General features: G+C 42.2%; 1 protein-coding gene across 2 annotated transcripts in view; it reads right to left on the minus strand.

The window, feature by feature from the left end:
- The window catches only part of dscama (Down syndrome cell adhesion molecule a), a 78577-nt gene that overhangs the window by 27962 nt on the left and 30923 nt on the right, over nt 1-19692 (minus strand). Inside the window, exons 4-7 of one of the 2 annotated variants that reach the window (XM_028982684.1) lie at nt 3444-3590; nt 2735-3013; nt 1706-1981; nt 480-776 (exon numbers count right to left, since the gene is read on the minus strand). In XM_028982684.1, coding sequence (XP_028838517.1) covers nt 480-776; nt 1706-1981; nt 2735-3013; nt 3444-3590 — 999 coding nt within the window. The remainder of the gene's footprint in view (nt 1-479; nt 777-1705; nt 1982-2734; nt 3014-3443; nt 3591-19692) is intronic. The other variant, XM_028982685.1, reaches the window with a different exon arrangement.

Here is a 19692-nt window from a genome sequence, read left to right on the forward strand (position 1 = left end):
AGACAATTCTTTTGACTTCATGACCTTCAGAATCTTATATAGAGAGGTGTGTGCCTTTTCAAATCAAATCCAAATGTCCAATCAACAGTTTTTTTTCCACATGTGTCATTATGGGGTGTTGTGTGCATAATTCTGAGGAAAACATGTATTTTATCCATTTTGGAATAATGCTGTAACATAAAGAAAAGTGATAATTACTTTCTGGATGTACTATAAAAGTACTTTTGTACTTTTTGCATGATTTAGATTTAGAATATTTATGCAAATATATTACAGAGTGAAGATTATCCCATGAAGACATTATTATTCATTGACACCTTTTAGAAAATTATCACTATGGCCTAAAGTGACTCACTAACCAACTGTTCTGTCCCCTGGATGAACTAAACAATTTGCTTGGTCCTCTATGCATACATGGGTCTTCAACCACAAGAATGAGTTATGTGTGTGTGTTTTGGAGGAGCTGATCTGACAAGCACCTCTTACGTTTATTCGAGCCTGGTAGGAGACCGTCCCCGCTGAGTTGTTGCAGGTGCAGCGGTAGACCCCGCTGTCACGCACCTGGGTGTGCGAAATGTTCAGGTAGCTCAGCACGTTGCCCTCGGAAGTGATGATCCTTCCCATGCGATGGTGAATGTCTTTGATGACGGGGTCATCATCCAGGCTCCAAGTTACTGTGGGCTGAGGTGTGCCCTTGACATGGCACACCAGGGACACAAACTCGTTGGGGCTGACAACCTTCTCGCTGAATGCTGACAGAATTTTGGGGGTACCATCTGGAGAGGGTAGAACATGTTATCAATTAAAATCACAAGGGTATGGCATCCACAAGAGCTGGACCGCAATCATATCTGGATCAAACTCAAATGGAGTTCAAATTTCTGGTCCTCTACATTCAACAGACTTCTGTGCAATGGTGGCTTAGCAGGTATGGAAGTGGACTCGTAATAATAAGGGTTGTGAGTTCGAATCCTGAACTGCCAAGTTGCCACTGAGGTCCCGTTGATCAAGGAACAGTCCCCACATACTGCTCCCTGGGCACCTTTCACGGCATCCCACTGCTCACTAGGGGTGATGGGTAAAATGCACATTAAAGGACACATTTTGTTCTGTGCACAGTGTGCTGTGCTATGTATATCACAATGACAAAACAATCACTTTTACTTGTGATTGAATTGTGTGAGTCAATTACTGAGAGGTCAAAACTGTATCCTGTTATCACCCACATTATTTATTTTTCTAAATATTTTTGTGCATGAATTGCAGTGAGCATCATTGCAGTGAGCATCCTTCTTTCTCATCAGCCACCTACCTGTCTTCACCATTATAGATTACCAATACTCTCTTTATACAGTTCCATGACCACAGGAGACAGTTGCCGCAGCAACAATGCTTAGGTACCACAAGCAATGTCAGCCAAATAATAGGGGCTGCACAATGACTGCACTGCAGGTCCCATCAGCACAAAGTCCCAGCTGTGCTGTTCTAGGCTGCAAAGTCATCACACACGTAAACCGCTGTGTGTGGAGTGAACGCTTTTGGACGAGTAGAATATGTATTCAGTTTACATATGATCATTAAGCATCTGCATTCTCAAAGCATCAGCATTAGTCATGTTCCCAGTACATGCTCCCAGCATGATTCCAGCACATGACCTTAGGCTATTTGGCTCCCTTTTCTACCACATAAGCACAAAATAACTGACCTTCCAAGATGACTTGAACAAAGTCCTGAGCTGACATGTTGCCCTTCCTAGCGAAGCACTGGTAGGCGCCTTCGTCGCTCTTAGCCATTCCATCCATCACCATGTTCTCCCCATAGAGTCCTGCTATGCGCACACTGTTGCTTGGGTTAATGACCTCGCCATTGTGGTACCAGGAGAGGTCATAATCATCGGAACCAGTGACACTGCAGGTTAAAGAGACCTGGCTTCCCACGCTACCTTTCACAATCCGTGGGGTGATCTCTACCTTTAGATGTTCTGTAAAAATACAACAGATAGAAACAGATAGTAATGCAGAATCTTTAGATCCATCAGTTATAGTGTATAATGTTCTCTGTATGAGTGGAGGGATACAGTGCTGCTGCTAATACAGTGCTGCTGCATTCTGTATTAGGCGTAGAGGCCATATAGCATTCAGAGGTAGACCTGCTGATCCAGTCGTGAGATTACTAGTGACCAAACACGTATTTGTTCAAGTATCTGTATCAGTATTCATTAACATCCAACATGCTAGGATGTGTTACCTTTGCTGAATAAATAAGTCTTAAAATTGACTACAGTAATTTCAGCAGCTTTGGCTTATACCAAACTAAACTACAGTAAATTAGCAATTAAAAATTTGATTTAATGAAAGTACTGAAAGCATTGCATGGTTCTTGTGTATTTAGTCCCTCTCTCCCAATCTTAAGAACATAGTGCTGTTATTCTGGGTTGTGGCTACTGGAGACCATTCTGGGATCCTCACCCAGGGCAGGGCCCACCACAGTGTGTATTTATTTATTTATTTAGTTCTTTAGTAATACTATTTATTATTTTAAACTTTTGTCATTGAGCAACTGCAGAAACAGACACATCATGGAATATAATTAATGGAATTATATGATAATAATGATGGGTATGACTGGAATCAGTCAATAAATTTCTGACATTTGTAACATAAAAGTACTGATTTGATTATGTTTTGGGAAAATGAAATCAACATCGAGAAGGTCCATGACACATTTGACTAACCTTTGACCAGCAGGCGTCCAACAACTTTTGCATTTCCCAGGCTGTTCCACACCTCGCACACATAGGTGCCACTGTCACTGGGCTGGGACCTCTCAATGAGCAGGCCAGTCACACTCTGGCGGAAACGAGGGTCGGGCTCCAGGGGCTTGTTGTCCTTAAGCCATCTGTACTTGGGTGCCGGGTGACCTGAAGCCTTACACTGGAGTTCCACCCGGTGAGAGACCATGACCTCCCGCCGCTCAAAACCATCGAGAATCGCAGGGGCCGAATTAGCAGGGTCTTAAGGAGCACAAATTAGATTATTTATTAGCAGTGTACATGCCAACAGATATCACAACAGATAAGATGGTAATCAGATGACGGATGTGAATATGTGGAGATGCAGAAAATGAATCAAGTTATCTGTTTTTTTGGGGACTAAAATTATAAACTAGGCCTCAGCTTCTAAGCCTAGGACTCATGTCTAGTGAGCGTGAACCACATTATTTCAGTGCCAGATAATTCGGCCTATTCGGCAGATAAGAGTTGAGTCACAGTTCAGAAGCTTTGTAGTCTGAGTTGAGTCTCCAGTCCATATATTCAGACTGGCCACAACCTCATTTATAAAAACATCTATTCATGTGAAATGTCCAGAATTAGGAAACATACGTCAGCATTAACATTCTGTAAGCAGGAAATGTAAAAAGCAGGCATTATGCCTGACCCTCACCTGACACAGTGAGTCGGGCACTGTTGCTTTGTCTGGTCTCGCCAGTGTAGCGATGCCGCGTCATGCAGCGGTAGTTATGTGTTTGGTCCTCTTCCTGCACATCCAGGATGTACAAGGCTCCAGTGGATGTGATGAGCAGTCGAGGTCCTGAAATCAGAAAGGAAACTGAGTGTTGCTGCACAGCTCTGTGAGTACATTTAAGTTCATCGGCGTCTCTTCTAATGGACCCTGTTGACGAGACCCCGGTCTTAGTTTGCAGGTGTAGAAAGCTCATGTTTCTCAGCCTCCCCAGGGTCCTGGTTTGAGTGCTGAGGACTGGTGATCAAGCATAGCCTTTGTATTACCCATGACTCATGCTCACCATGCCAATAACATGCTAATTCTTGGAATCATCTAGAAATGAGGAAGCTCATTCTGGAGGAACACTATCTGATATAGCAGTCAAATTCAAGGGCCAGTCTTGAGAGGATGTGCCAACATCAGAAATGATGGCGAATGCAATTTGGATGGGATTGTGTCTCTCTCCGCTGCACCGTGCCTAATACACAGGGGTGAATTAAGTGTCTTTACTGGAACAGGAAAACACATACACATACTGTACGTGAGCCAGAGAGGCAAATTCAAGTGTTCCTTCACAAGTACAATCCTATCTGCAATTAAAACAAAGACCACTCCCCCTTCCCCTGTCCCTCCCCCAGGGCTTTAAATCTCAACTGGGAACCAAATTGTAGAATGTCTGGGACGGTCTGCGGCAATTAAAACATCTACAGGCAGCGAGACGCTTCAGCCTTGAGGGCTTGTACCCATGGGATGTGGTTATGTTCTTTTAGATAAACAACATACAGCTTTTTCCTACTCTACCTACAGTATGATAAGGTGGAACCAAATTTCTGGTTTTGTTCATATAACAAATTAAACTGAAATGGCATAGAAAACATTCTGTGACAGAATTGCAATTACATGTTAAACTCTGTGCACTCCATCAAACAGTTAGTCTGGGGGAAAATTATTTAAATTAGAATTAAAAAGGTGTAAGTGGAGCTAAGAAAAATGGATACGAAAAAAGAGGATGCTGCTATTGTAAGCGCGACCTACATAGAAATAAGAGACCATGAATTTGATATCCTGAAGGCGTTTTCAGCTTGTGGACTAAATACAGATGTGTGTGAGACAGGCAACCACTAGCAATAGTGAACTGTGAGTGTGTGTGCGTGCTTGATGAGGCGGGGCTTAATCTCTTAAACCCTCACAGCATGCACAAAATGAATACACACACATGAACATAGCCTTTATCAGCATTTCTGCATTACTACACAAATCTTTGTCAGAATCAGAATCCTGCTTTCGTACCCAAAAATCCAGAGTCGGAGTTTCAGGGATATTTGAAATGCACATTTGTGTCATGGTAACCTGAACGACGAGCTGTTTCAACAGTTCCAACTATTCTCCATAGGAGCAGCATGCGGTGATTGTATTGTGCTAACCTAAATTACATATTCTGTTTTTCTCATAAATGAAACAATTAAATTATTCTTTTTGTTATTATTATTATTATTATTATTAGATAATTACAATAAGAAAAACAAATGACACTCCACTAAATTACAAGGTTTGCGTGACTAGTGAATGTCACTGTTGTATGCAGCAGCTTAAAGTAAAGGGAGAAAGAGATTAAAAAAAATTGATTATCTTTTTGTCCTAATATGTTATGTAAAAAAAAACTGCTTTTGATGCACTGTTTCTGTGGTGAAAATGAAAGCGCCATGCCCCTTTTCCCTGCTTTTTTCCTGCAAAATCTACCCAACACCACCCTTTCCCCTCTCTCATTCCCTGTCTGTCTTCCCTTTCTCGCTCCCTCTCATGAATAATGCAGCATGCAGTGCACCCCTGCTTCATACTCTGCCTGCTTGACCCCCAGTGAGTTTCCTACAATGCACAGTCAACGTTTTTTTCTTTTGCACCACAAAATAATAAGGTTTGTGAGTGGATAGAACCAAACATCATTAGGTTTGCCTTGCATGGGAATATAGACCCTATTTAGAGACGTTGTGACCAGAGAAATGTGCAGTGCAGAGAGAACAGCAGTGACTGATTTGAACATTTAAATTAAGAAAATTACACAAATTGAACTAGATGCAGCAGCTTTACATTGTGTATTTAATGCAGCATCTTTTGAAGCACTATGAGGTGTGTCTGTGTGTGTGTGTGTGTCTGCAGAGCACAGAAAACACAGAAGTGTGGTCAATAATAACGATCTGGTGTGCTCTAGTACACCAGCCCTGCACTTGACAGGCCGCCTACAGTATGCAAACTGACAGAAATGCACAGAAAGCCTTCAATAATAAATGGAAGCGGGGTGGCGTGAAGGGAGGGGGGTGCTGGAAAGCTCGCATGCCACTGCGGCTGGCTGGTCTCTACTCCTACACAGTGTCCCCTGCGTCACAGGGCACTCCCTCTCTGGACTGGATGTCAACACTCTCTTAGCATGCTTTTAGAAACTACAGAAATACCTGTTTTTTCACATTCACAGGAAGCACATATACAGAGCCAATAGCACATGCCAAGGATTTAAGCATTATACAATATGCATCAAACTAGCAGATACGTGACAATTTATATCAAAACTAACAATTATTAATTACTACTATGATATATTAATATTGATGTGTATCTGTCATGATCTGGACCGGCAGGGGTTACTCCGGATCTGGAGTTCGGACCGGAGTTTCATGTTCGTCTTGCGTAATGTTCCCTGATCGTGTTCACCTGGTGTATATTTATATAATTGTATAAAACTATCCTGTTCGTGTCTGTTCGCCGTCGGGTCATTGTGCGTGTTGATGTTCCCCTGTCTTGTGTAGTTTGTATTAAACCCCTGTCGTGTGAAATCGTGCGAATGCGTCCTCCTTCCTCACCATGTCCAGCCAACCTTTGACAGTATCTATATTCATCAGTTGTTTTCAATATTATCAGTTGTATAAATATTACATATGAACCCTTATATATGACTGTAACAGCTTATTATTTTTTCTGTAATTTATATTACATATAGGGGCAGTGGAGGCCTATTTTGTGGCCAATCATTCAAAATTCTGAGTAGCTTTAAAAATAGGTAAGTAACTACACAAACACCAAAACGCATAACCTTACATGACTGTAAAACATGGTGTGAAAATAGTGTAGTAAAACATGGTGTGAAGAACCGAAGGAACCATGTTTCCACAGAAATCTGAAGCCTGTTGTAAACAGCAATGTGCAAGGTTTACACATCACATCAGTACCAGAACCTTTTTTAACCATGTAAATGTGTCTGTATGTGCGTCGCTTCAAAAACTATGGGGGATAGCACAAGTATTCACAACATTAACTACCACAATACATGCACCAGAGCACCAGTGGTTTTAAGGATACTCCTGCTCATGTACAAAAAAATTGTTACACAAATAAATAGTGAAGTAGAGTACAGATACCCCAAAATTCTACTTAAGTACAGTAATTTCCATCTCTGGATATGAGATTTCTTTATGAGGAACAGTGTTGTATTTTAAACACCGGGGTCTAGTCAGCCTCAGTAATGTGAAATTACTTATGAACACATGAACACATTGAATAAAAAAACAACTTTCATATGCTAATTCTTATCATGGCAGAAATGTACAATTATCAAAAACATTTTAATGTTTCCTGTCTGACTGATCCTGACAGGCACTTAAAGAGGCACTTTTTTCCTGGCACTATTATTTAAAATGATTTGAAGCAAGCTACATTTTTGCATAGGGTGGTAGTAGCCTAGTGGGCAACACATTTGCCTATGAACCAGAAGACCCAGGTTCAAATCCCAATTACTACCATTGTGTCCCTGAGCAAGACACTTAACCCTGAGGGAATGTCCCTGTAACCTCAGATTGTTGGTCGCTCTGGTTAAGGGCGTCTGACATATGCAATGCATTTAATGCATGTGAACATAATAATCTTTCATGAGGTCTTGGACTGTTAACCAACTGCAATTAAATTAATCCCACAAAAAAGTAATATTGTAATGTGCATTAACACATGCAATAAACACATTGAGGAAGAAAATAGTTACATTTTAATGTGCCCTTTCTTTTATTGTCTGTCACACAGATTTGGTGTTTTTAATTATGTTTCTGTCAAGTGGGATAGTGGAGTGTGCAATTGCAGTCGCTGACTGAAGATCGGGTTGACTGAAGATTAGCTTTGCCATAGAAAGCAGTGTCTGTGGTGGATGAGATGAGTGTCTGAGGTGAATGAGACGTTGTGTTGGTAGGACACCATGCAGGATGCTCAGTCAGAGTGTAGTGGTGAACGCAAGTGCATTCGTAAGGCTGTTGTGGTTCAGAGTGGGAGCAGGGCAGAAAGTGCAGTCAAACTCAAGCAGAGTTTGCTTCAGGAAGTCAATCAAGGTGCCAGGCTAAAAGAGGTGTAAAGAACAAGCATGGTTCATCAGTGGCGCAAGCCAGAGGTAAATCTAATAGGCAATGGTCCAGGGAAGGCACGTCAAAAACACAGGAGTCAATCATGGATAACGCCATTAGACCATTAGACTGGGGGTCACTACACTAGTCGGAGGTGAGTCTGACTGTGACACCCAACTGCTGCCAAAGCTGCCTCCAGAACTGCTATGAACTGGGGTCGTCAGGGGAGCTGTAGTTACAAACCACCAGCCATCTTTGATATACAATCCACCAGAACCATGATGATCATCATTCCATAGGATGGGGGCAGGCCAGAGATGAAAACCAAGGATAAAGGGGACACCATGTAGGTGTGGACATCAGCCGCTAGAAGGGGTGGTAGATGAGTTCCAGTGTTGTTGGCAGACCGGGTGATCTGCCAGTGTGGTGTTGTGGCCCAACTGGAGGATGTGTGGTCAAAGAGGGCCAGGAATGTAGACCATGTTGGGGGGCATGTCAGGAAGCTGCAGATCCATCTGGTGGATCGCCAGAACTTTGTCCCAGAGGCCCCACTGGAGCGACAATGCATGGGCCTGGCAGGATGGACTCTGGCTCAGGGGAATCAGAATATTGCCCAGCTGTTGGAAAAATTGAACAGCATAACGAGTAATTCGTTGTGGCCACTGGGAATGATGAAACCGGCAGTAAGGAATTCCAAATGACTGGTGCCCAAGGGCCGACCATCCAGGGCTTGGACGCAGCAGTGACAGGGCAGACAGAAGCTCAGAGCAAGGACTTGGTCCAAGAGGTTTAAAGCCCAGGTGAACGTGATGGGCATATCTTATCAAGAGGTGGACACTTCCTGATTGTCTCAGGTAGTTCTGTCTGCCACAGCATGCTCTGACATTTGGCTTTTGGTGGCTGTCTCAGAACTGACGGCACTGGGCGCCACGGCTCCAGATTTGGGAAGGTTGTTCAGGTGCCTTGCCGTTTGTGATGCCATTCCTACTGCTGATGGTCTATGGCGATGGTCAGTGCAATCGTCTCCTCTCAATCGTAGTTTACCATCTCATCCTTAATGCAATCTTGCAGACCCTGATAAAAAACAGGTGGGAGGATCACATTGTCCAGTCACTTGGTATTGCCAGTGTGCCATAAAAGTAAGGGTGGTCGAATGCAGGTTTGTACCAGGAAGTCAGTGTCGCAAGCCAGGGGTAAATCCAAACTGTGATGAGCATCTTTGCCACGTTTTTATTATGAAGGTTTTTTTCTTATTTTATTTTTTATTTGCTGGGGTTCAGAATTCCTTTTGGAGTTTCGTGCCCCCTCTGCTGAGGGGGAGGTGCCACTGAGACCATAACAAATTGTATTATGAAATCTGGCTTTATTCTCCATGTTTCATTTTCGTAAATGATCTGGAAGATAGAAAAAGTCACTGCTGTGTAACTCTCCAGCTGGGATCAAAAGAAAACAGGGAAGATGGTTCATGAGCGTGTGATATAAAATGCACGAAAATATTTTAAACTCTTTTTGCCGTTTTTTGACCCATGACCTCCAAGTTTTCCTGAAAGAACACGTCATGATAATAAGCAGTGACATTGTGATTTAATAAGCTCTTTTTTTTTAGCTCTGTGTTTATTTAGTTCATTGGGAAAGTACAGACACTTGAGGGTAACCTTGAAAACAAGTTATAGTTGCTGACATGAAATGCATTTTTTTTTTTACCATCTGTTTGCCCACAACTACTTGTCTGTGAAAGGAAGGCTCTGCCCCAATGTTCCAGGGCTTTTGTCTCCATGCAACACCTGCTGTGCCTAAAGCTGGTCTGCTGTGCAAAAGCCATGGTGCAATTACAGTTTATTTATTTTTATTATATTCACTAATATGTCATGCAACCTTTAACTAAAAGTCAGTCGGTGGATTCACATATACAGTGAGGCAAAAGTATTTGGAAGTATTGATTGTGCAAGCTGTCCCAGTTAAAAGGATAAGAGATGGCTGTAATTTTCAGCACTTCATCACTTGTACACTTTGTCACAACGGGTCGGAATGAGAAAGGGGCGCAGAAGCAGAATACCCAGAGCAGGGATTTATTAATAACACAAAACTGGCATGCCGAAGCCGTGTGACGTTTGCTAGGAACTGAAGAAAAAAAAGATAAGCATCAGTGTCCATGTTAATGCTGCAGCTATGAGTTGTGGCTCCTCTCTTTTTTCAACAGGTCCGCGGATAGACAGCTATCAGGACCTGCTAATCAGGCACAGAATTGCCTGCTGTGTGTGCCCATCAGCCTCAGGCCGTGACAAACTGTGAGAGACAGAATTTGACAGAATTTTGCACCTACAAACAAGCAAGAAGGTTCACTCTTTTAAGGTCCTCTATTATGATTATTTTTTTTGCTTATATACAAGTCGTAGTGGTTGTCAGGGTCTGGAGTTGAGACCTAAGTTTCAAGTTTGTCCACTGCTATTATGTTTCCTGATTGTTTTCACCTGTGTCTGCCTGTATAAAGTTGCCCAGTTTGTGTCTGTTCACTGACGGGTCATTGTTACTTGATGTTTCCCCAGTCTTGTTCAACATGTAATAAACCCATTTCCTGATGTTGTGCATATGTGTCCTTCTTCCTTGCCATGTCCAGCCATCGTTCCAGATCTCCTCCCTCGCCATGCCAAATCAGTGTGACAGCGGTCTCCTAATACTATATCTGAAGTCTCTTTTTGAAATTCAGCCATGGTGCAGAATTACAGCCATTTTAGGCAGTCCCATAATGATATTTCCCCTGTATGGATATAAAATGTGCTCATTTTTACATCCAATCACCGAGCAACTGCAATGCACATTTTCCATGACAGTCAGTAGAGTTCCTTTTTTAGGGGAGGAGTGGGAAAATCTCTGGACAAACAAAGCATAAGAAAGGGAAGATAACCCGACCCCTTATGACGACATAAGGGGAGTCATTCCAGATGTGACTGTCTGAGCTCCTGCTTTCTGAATGGCAAAGCAAAATGGCCAAAGCACTTTTTATACATATCACCATTTTTAGCCACTTCAGAGCCACCAACAGGCTAGAGGAACTTGTATTAATGTTAAATAATCTCACAAAATAAAAAATTTCTTCATAGGGGATGTTTAAGAAGCTCTTCTATCCTTCTCACATTACACGTATTAATGGCACCTGCTTTAACTCATTATCTGTATAAAAGACACCTGTCCACACCTTCAAACAGTCAGACTCCAACCTCCACCAGGGCCAAGACCAGAGAGCTGTCTAAGGACACCAGGCACAAGACTGGGATGAGCCAATCTACAACAGGCAAGCAACTTGGTGAGAAGAGATCATGATCCAAACATTACCTGACACTCCAGACCAGATTTCCTGGTGTCCTGTGTCTTTTGTCTGCCTGATGTCCTTGATTGTCATCATCTGCAGTATGGTATAAAGGTTCCTGTATGTTTCTGGTCTGCATTGTTGCATGATTTCTGTTACCCGGTTCTATTCTCATGCCATGTACCATATGACAATTATTTGAAAATGGAATCACTGTCAATCTTCTAGGGCTTCATGCCAGATCTCACCTTGTAGGGTACAAATGATCTTGAGGAAACGTCCCAGAACTACACGGTCAATGGTCAATGACCCAAAGAAAGCTGGGACCACAATAACAAAGTTTACTATTAGTAAAACACTACCTTGTCATAGATTAAAATGACAGCGCTCCTATTTAAGACAGCACATGTCCAGGCCTGTCTAAAGTTTGCCAGAGATGATCCAGAGGAGGATTGGGAAAAATGACGTGGTCAGATGATACCAAAATAAAACTCTTTGGTATAAATGCCACTCACTGTGTTTGGAGGGGGAAGAATGCAGAGTTGCACCCCAAGAACATCATATCCACTGTGAAGCATGGTGGAAATATTATCCTCTGGGGCTGCTTTTACATTTACATTTACAGCATTTATCAGACGCCCTTATCCAGAGCGACTTACAATCAGTAGTTACAGGGTCTCCCCAGAGCAACTTAGGGTTAAGTGTCTTGCTCAGGGACACAATGGTAGTAAGTGGGATTCGAACCTGGGTCTTCTGGTTCATAGGCGAGTGTGTTACCCACTAGGCTACTACCACCCTTTTTTCAGCAAAGGAAAATTTTTGTATTGAATTTGTATTGAAGAATGGATGAATGGGGCCATGTATCTGTCATTTAAAACACCCCGCAGGGCATGAAGGAGTGGCTACATAAAAAGCATTACAAGGTTCTGGAGTGGCCTAGCCAGTCTGCAGACCTCAATCCAATAGAGAATCTGTGCCCAGCAAGAGCCCCAAAAGATCACTTGAGAAGATCTGCATGGAACAATGGGAAAATATCAAAGCTAGTTTATGCAAACCCGGTGAAGACCAAGAAGAAACGTTTCACCTCTGTTATTGTCAACCAAGGTTACATTACAAAGTATTGAGGTGAACTTTTGCTATTGACCAAGTACTTATTTTCTGCACCATTATACAAATATAAATCATACAATGCGATTTACTGGATTTCTTTTCATTTTGTCTCTCACAGTTGAAGTGTAACTATGATTAAAATTACAGACCTCTGTCATTTTTAAGTGGGATAACTGCCACTGTTCAGTTGCTAAGATGTAAAAAAAATACATAGGGAAAGAATAAGAACTGCAGTTACTTGAGGAGACTCTAATTAAAAGTGGATTTTATCACCTGCTATTTCACATATTTCACTAATTGACACACACTGCTCCTAATTTCATAAAATCTTTAACTGCCTGTGAGAACCTGTGAACGTATTAGCATCTAATTTGAAGTAAGAAAAAAAGTCATTGCCATCATGTCAACTACCACAGTGTGATTTAAACCTGCAGCAACGCAAACATTTCTTTCCAGCACAAAGTCATATGCATCTTGTTGGAAGTCTTTTATTCTAACAGCCTAAATACATGACCTCAACTCCCCCATTCCTGCCTCATTAGAGGGGTCATTCCAACCCACACAGTCTTTTCACACATGAAAAACCACATTTTTTCCTCGCCACATACAAAAGAGGCAGGAATTAGCCATGTGAGCCCACATTTCTTTCTCAGGAGAAGCGTGATCATCTCTAATCGCAGTGCGGCTGGAAAAACATGGTGCAGTGACCCCTGTGCTTACTTGACTTTTGTGACCAGCAAATTTAGTAAACAGTAGCACTGCTATGAGATAAGAAGTCAATTCAGACCATGTTAATCAGCGTTTTTATTTCTTAGTGTGAAACCACATTTGCTTCCAACTTTTTTCATATTGTGACAGTAGGCAACTGTGACTCTTGATTGTTCCCCACTAACCCTTTAAAAACGTGTTGTGAACCTGCTGATTATTGGCCATGTTGGCTTGCCGTAGCGGAGTGCCAAAGGGGTGTGCCAAAGGGAGTGCCATGGTAGCCTGATAGGAAATTTAGGTATTATTATTATTCATACTACTGTTGCATCAGGAATGCCAACCGCATAGAGAAGGACTCTACACATCTTTCACATACACTCTTCACAATCCTACCATTTGGAAAAAGGTACCGAGGCATGGACACGGGCATATGGGCATGGATATTAGGTGGGAGTTGGAGATGGTATGCAAGGGGATTCAGCTGGCTGAGGATCCGTAACATCCCGATGAACCAAGGGGACAGTTTGGATAACTCGGTCTGGAGACAAAAATCTTGAGGACACAGCCACAGTCTCTGTCCCACTCGGAAGCGCAGTCGGCGTGGGTGTCGGCAGTCATGTTGGGCCAACGTCCAGTGGGTGGAGGTGATGAGGGCCAACCATGCTGTTCTCCAGGTGTTTCGGCAGCCATGGATCTGATGGGTCCCATCTGACGGGACGATGGGACCCCACCTACGGGAACCTGGTGGGCGAAGATGGCCAGTTGAAATCCGTAACAGACCTAAAAAGGGCTGTTTCCTGTGGCAGAGGAAACCTGCATGTCCTGGGGGAGCCTGTGAAGGCAGATGATTTGTGTGGCAGAGGACGGTAGGCCGGGCAGGGTGACCAAGTGGGCCGCCTTGGAGAAGCGATCCACTATGGTCAGGAAGGTGGTCATTCCATTGGCTTCGGGGAGACCAGTGATGAAGTCCAAGGCGAGGTTGGTCCAGGGACAACGATGAATGGGAAGAGGACACAGTGGAAAAATGGGTTCGGTTTAGAAGATGAGGCCTTTTTATTCCTAGAACCATCCCACCAAGGGTCCAGAACGCGAGCACATGTGGGAGAAAATTAGGAACCCCGGCGTGGTGTGATGAAGGAGGCAGCTAAGTTTCCTCCGAACACCACACGGATGTTGCCGTTTGCGCTTGAGGTTGAATTTGTTAACGGGGCAGGTTGAGAGGAAGGAGTAGAGAGGAGATGAATAGGAGAGGTCTTACTTGTAGCGGGTTAAACCCGAGTTGAATTAACCGATGTCAATCAATGACTGAGCGACTGGCAGTGGCCATCTTGCCTATTTATAGGAGTCACATTACCTCATTTCTGTGTTGCTCCCAGTCACATGGATGGAATCATGTGACAATAGGTTTTTTTGTGCAGGTAAATTCATGGGGTCTTGTTCTTTTCCTATTAAGATACATTCATATTGTACGTCGCTCTGGATAAGGGCGTCTGGTAAATGCTGTAAATGTAAATATAAACTAATTTTAAGAACCACTTTGTTTGTGTTCCTTCGATTTTGGCCTGGATGGATGGATGTTCAACAAAGTGATTAGGCATTTACTGTTTGCTTTTGTAAGTCCCTTTACATGTAAATAACATGTGCATTTCATGTAAAGAACTATTTAACAATATTCCATTTCTATTCCATATTCCTAAACTGCGCAAAGTTTGTGTGGAACCAATTGGGCAAGTGGTCAAATTAACATTGATTGCCTGTACACCATAGCTGACCACATGTTTACATTGCGCCGCCTCAACCAGAAAAAACATATGTAAATCAAATATTGAACGTTCATGTTAAATACATTTCATAATGTGAGGAACTTTATGGTTGGTTAGTGACCCACTAGGCTACTACCACCATGTGTTTTATAACTATACCTCATTATTTTTGTTAAAAAAAACACATTCTATCACATTCTATTTCTGTTTTATATTTTTTCTTTAATTTATTGAAATGATTCAATAAAACATACATGCATAATATATAGGTAAAGAGATCACAAACAAGCATGCAAGCATTTGGAGGCAGTGAGGGCACATGAAGCAGCAGCTGAGTCAGGGGTTACTGTGGAAGTCAGGCAGCAGAAATGTCTTTGGGCAATTGTCCGAAACAGCATTTGCAGAGAAATCCGAGGGAGGGAGGCGATGAGAACCCAATTGTGGACTAGGCACAATGCGGCAGTTGAGTAACTTCCATTTTAATAGCACTTTAATAGGTGGTATGTCATCCAGTTCTACGTTCTTACTGCACGGTGACCGAGCTCATGTGACAAGCCTAGAAAGAAACAGGCAGTTGTCTGTTTCAAAAAGGGCAAACAGCAACAAGACGATAAACCACAATGATGAGCGTGCGCTAGATAAGATGGCCGCCGAATGTCTATACAGGACACTGACCACAGCCATGATTGCATCCAAATGGCCATCCTGGGGGGGGCAGCCGCGTGCACCCTGTCAGGTTCCAGGTGGGTTGGCGGCTGTGACAGTTTCATATATACAGCCAAGAATAAGAAACGTTCACTGTCAAAATACACCTGGCAGACCTGTAGCATCCAGAAGACCGTCACGGTAAGATGACGGTAAGCTTGGTTTCAGAGCTGCTTCAATGCATAGTTTCTATTGGTCGTGCAACAGTTCATCACATCGCGCAAAGTTAAAATTCAACTTTGAAAACAGTGTTCGCAGAAGAGCATTGCTTTGCAGGCTGTAGCAAAAAATCTCTTTTCAGGGGGTCATACGGGGTCATGAGTTTCTATGGGGTTGTGAATAGTTGCATAATTGATGCATTGCGATGCAGATGTGGACGAACCTGCATCGATGCCTTGCACAACACAATCATAATGACATTGCCTTGTGATTTTCTGCCAGGGGCATAAAAATTCTAGTCAAAAAGTAGTGACTGTTGTTGCCTGATCTGAGTACAGCAAAGCTCAAGGTAGTTCGGCCTCTACCACACAGACGGATTGAATTGAATAATTCATGCAACGTTTATTTGATGCACTCCGAGAATTAAGTCGATAATTTTTTAGAAGTAAATGGACTCAGATTATATTATCTGTGCCTAGCCCTTATGCTCATATAAATAAATATAATAATTTGATAAGATGCCACTTGCTCACTATCAGTGTGCATACATGTGCTTACACATAAACAACAACAAAACCTCTTGCAATAACATCAATTGCACAATGAGCCATTGTGATTGACAAAGATGAAAAATATTAACATTATTTCAGGAAATCCTGTGCTCCAATGCCATCAACGGCTTTTATCTGATAGCTAATATGGTAGCTAATAATATTTTTCCAGCCAGAGCACACCATCAGGGTATGGGTTACATGCAGAGACTACATTTGACTGTGTGAACTGTGTTGTAGTGTGTCACAACTAATCACTTTCACTTTTCACTTATGTGCTAACAGCTTTGCTGAGCAGAAGAGATTATGGATTTGCAAGAATATCTGTAGACTTCTTGGCTTCACTTCTTTTAAAAAACATTCGCATGCTATGCGTAGTTACAGGACTGCCATTATTGTAATTCTGGAGGCACATTTTGATTGTTTTGTATTTTCTTGGCAAACATTTTAATATGCCACACAGCTCTAGGCAATTTAATGTGCTATTTATGAATTCATTTTATCCATTTTTATGTCCATATATCTCACCAGACAGTTTACTCACAAACTTTCAAACACCAATATATATTAAACAATAATTTGCACAGTTTTCAATCTCTAATGAACATTTCCTATAAATAGAACTAAATCCTGATGCTACTTCCAGTCAATTATAAAATATTTTCCCTGACCACTGGTTATGCCATCTCCACACCATTCCGTTAAAATGTATGTCATGGACTGACTCCGGAGGGGGGACTCTGGCTCCGTGATTTGGACCAGAGTTTGTATATTGTCAGTGTTGTGCTCCTGACTACCCTGATCTACCCTACATCGGTGAAGTGTTATAAATGTTTGCCCATTGTATCATGTCCTTGTCGGGTCCTTGAATGTCTGTCTTATATTCCTGCATGTCCTTGTTTCATGTATTAAACCCTGATTTGTTATATGCTGTGCAAATGTGTCCATCCCTTCACCATGCTGCCATATGAATTGTGAGACATTCATCAAAACAAGCAAAGGGGAAAATAAAAAGGTGCATCTTTAACCCTCTAGGCCTGTAGCTATTTTGCCTCAATTTATTAGTATTCATAAAATGTGTTATTCTACAACTGATTCACTTTATTTTCTCTACTGCTTATGAAAATTGTGCTCTCATCACTTCATGGCAATTGTAAAGGCATACCAAGCCATGCTCTGTAAGTATTACACAAGGGGTAACAGGAGTATTAGATAATCAAACAACGTGCTACTTCAAACCATTTTCCCTCTGCTGAGAGATATGGGATTCAAAGCACAGCCTTTCGTTAACTGCCTGATTTTCCTTCATTATACTCAAGGGGTCCTGTAATTTACTGCTATTAAATATTCATTGCCTCGTCTTGAAGGTGGAGGCGGTCAGAGGGGGAGGGGCCACGACTTTCTGGCTAGTTCATTAGATTGCTCTGTAGCTTGTGGAAACAAATGGGCCTTGTATGTCCTGTGTGTATGTCTGTGTTTTATGAGGGATCAGTTTGTGCACTGTATCTACAAACAGGATGGACAAGCTGAAAGGGTAATTTGCCCATTCAGAGCTCATATTTTAGGGGATACAGTGGGTATAGAAAATATTTAAACCCCCTTAAATTTTTCCTCATTAATGTACACACAGCACCCCATATTGATAGAAAAACACTGAACCCATTTTTGCAGGTTTATTTAACGAAGCAAAATATCACATAGTCCTAAGTATTCAGACCCTTTGCTCAGTATTTAGTAGAAACAGCCTTTTACATTTATGGCATTTATCAGATGCCCTTATCCAGAGCGACTTACAATCAGTAATTACAGGGACGGTCCCCCTGGAGACACTCAGGGTTAAGTTTCTTGCTCAGGGACACGGTGGTAGTAAGTGGGATTTGAACCTGGGTCTTCTGGTTCATAGGCGAGTGTGTTACCCACTAGGCTACTACCACTCTTTTGATCCAATACAGCCATGAGTCTTTTGGGAAAGATGCAACAAGTTTTTCACACCTGGATTTGGGGATCCTCTGCCATTGCTCCTTGCAGATCCTCTCCAGTTCTGGCAGGTTGGATGGTAAATGCTGGTGGACAGCTATTTTTAGGTCCCTCATGAGATGCTTAATTGGGTTAAGTCAGGGCTCTGGCAGGGACATTCAAGAACAGTCTTGTGTTGTTGGAAGGTAAACCTTCGGCCCAGTCTGAGGTCTTAAGCAAGGTTTTTCAGGATTGGACAGGTCATGAGCAGTGCCTGGTTTTCTCTACACATACTACATAGAACAAGGACAAAAAGTTCTATCATCATCAGACCAGATAATCTTATTTCTCACCATCTTGGAGTCCTTTGGGTGTTTTTTTTTTTTTTTTTAGCAAACTCCATGCAGGCTTTCACTGAGGAGAGGTTTCTGTCAGGCCACTCTGCCATAAAGCCATGAGTGGTGGAGGGCTGCAGTGATGGTTGACTTTCTTCAACTTTCTCCCCACTCCTGATTGCATCTCTGGAGCTCAGCCACAGTGATCTTTGGGTTCTTCTTTACCTCTCTCACCAAATCTCTTCTCCCTCAATAGCTCAGTTTGGCCAGATGGCCAGCTCTAGGAAGGGTTCTGGTCATCCATTTAAGGATTATGGATGCCACTGTGCACTTAGGAACCTTAAGTGCAGTAGAATTTTTTGTAACCTTGGCCAGATCTGTGCCTTGCCACAGAAGAGTCTCTGAACTCTTCATGCAGTTCCTTTTGACCTCATGATTCTCATTTGCTCTGACATGCATTGTGAGCTGTAGGGGGTTATATAGATGGGGGTGTGGCTTTCCTAATCAAGTCCAATTAGTATAATCAAACACAGCTGGACACAAATGAAGCTGCAGAACCATCTCAAGGATGATCAGAAGAAATGGACAGCGCCTGAGTTAAATATATGAGTATCACAGCAAAGGGTCTGAATTCTAAAGACCATGTGATATTTTCTGTGCTAATAAATCTGCAAAAATGTCAACAATTCTGTGTTTTTCTGTCAATATGAGGTGCTGTGTGCACATTAATGAGGAAAAAATGAACTTAAATGGTTTTAGCAAATAGCTGCATTATAACAAAGAGTGACAGTACCCCGTACCCAATGTAGATGCAAGAAAACCATTGTACAATAAAAAGCTTTTAAGTTAAAGTCAAGGATGAATTAAGTGATTGAGTAAAACAAATGATAAAATTAATTTTACATGGATGTATATCTAAAAGACAAATTGATGGATTATGTATTCATATTAACTGGTTCTTTCTGGCTCAGCTCAACATCTGTTTTGTGGCATTTTGTTTGCCCATGAAGCAGCGGGAAAGGAAGCAGACTCATAATTGGAAGGTTGCTGGTTCATATCTTGAACCGGCCAAATGCCACTGAGCAAAGTACCGCCCCTTTCACGGCTGCCCACTGCTCCCTCAAGGAATGCGTTAAATGCAGAGGACACATTTCACTGTTTGCAGTGACAAATAATCACTTTCCCTACATTTCATTGCAATGGCTTAAAATGTATGTGC

The sequence above is a fragment of the Denticeps clupeoides genome, chromosome 6 (assembly GCF_900700375.1).
Source record: "Denticeps clupeoides chromosome 6, fDenClu1.1, whole genome shotgun sequence".
NCBI lineage: Eukaryota > Metazoa > Chordata > Actinopteri > Clupeiformes > Denticipitidae > Denticeps > Denticeps clupeoides.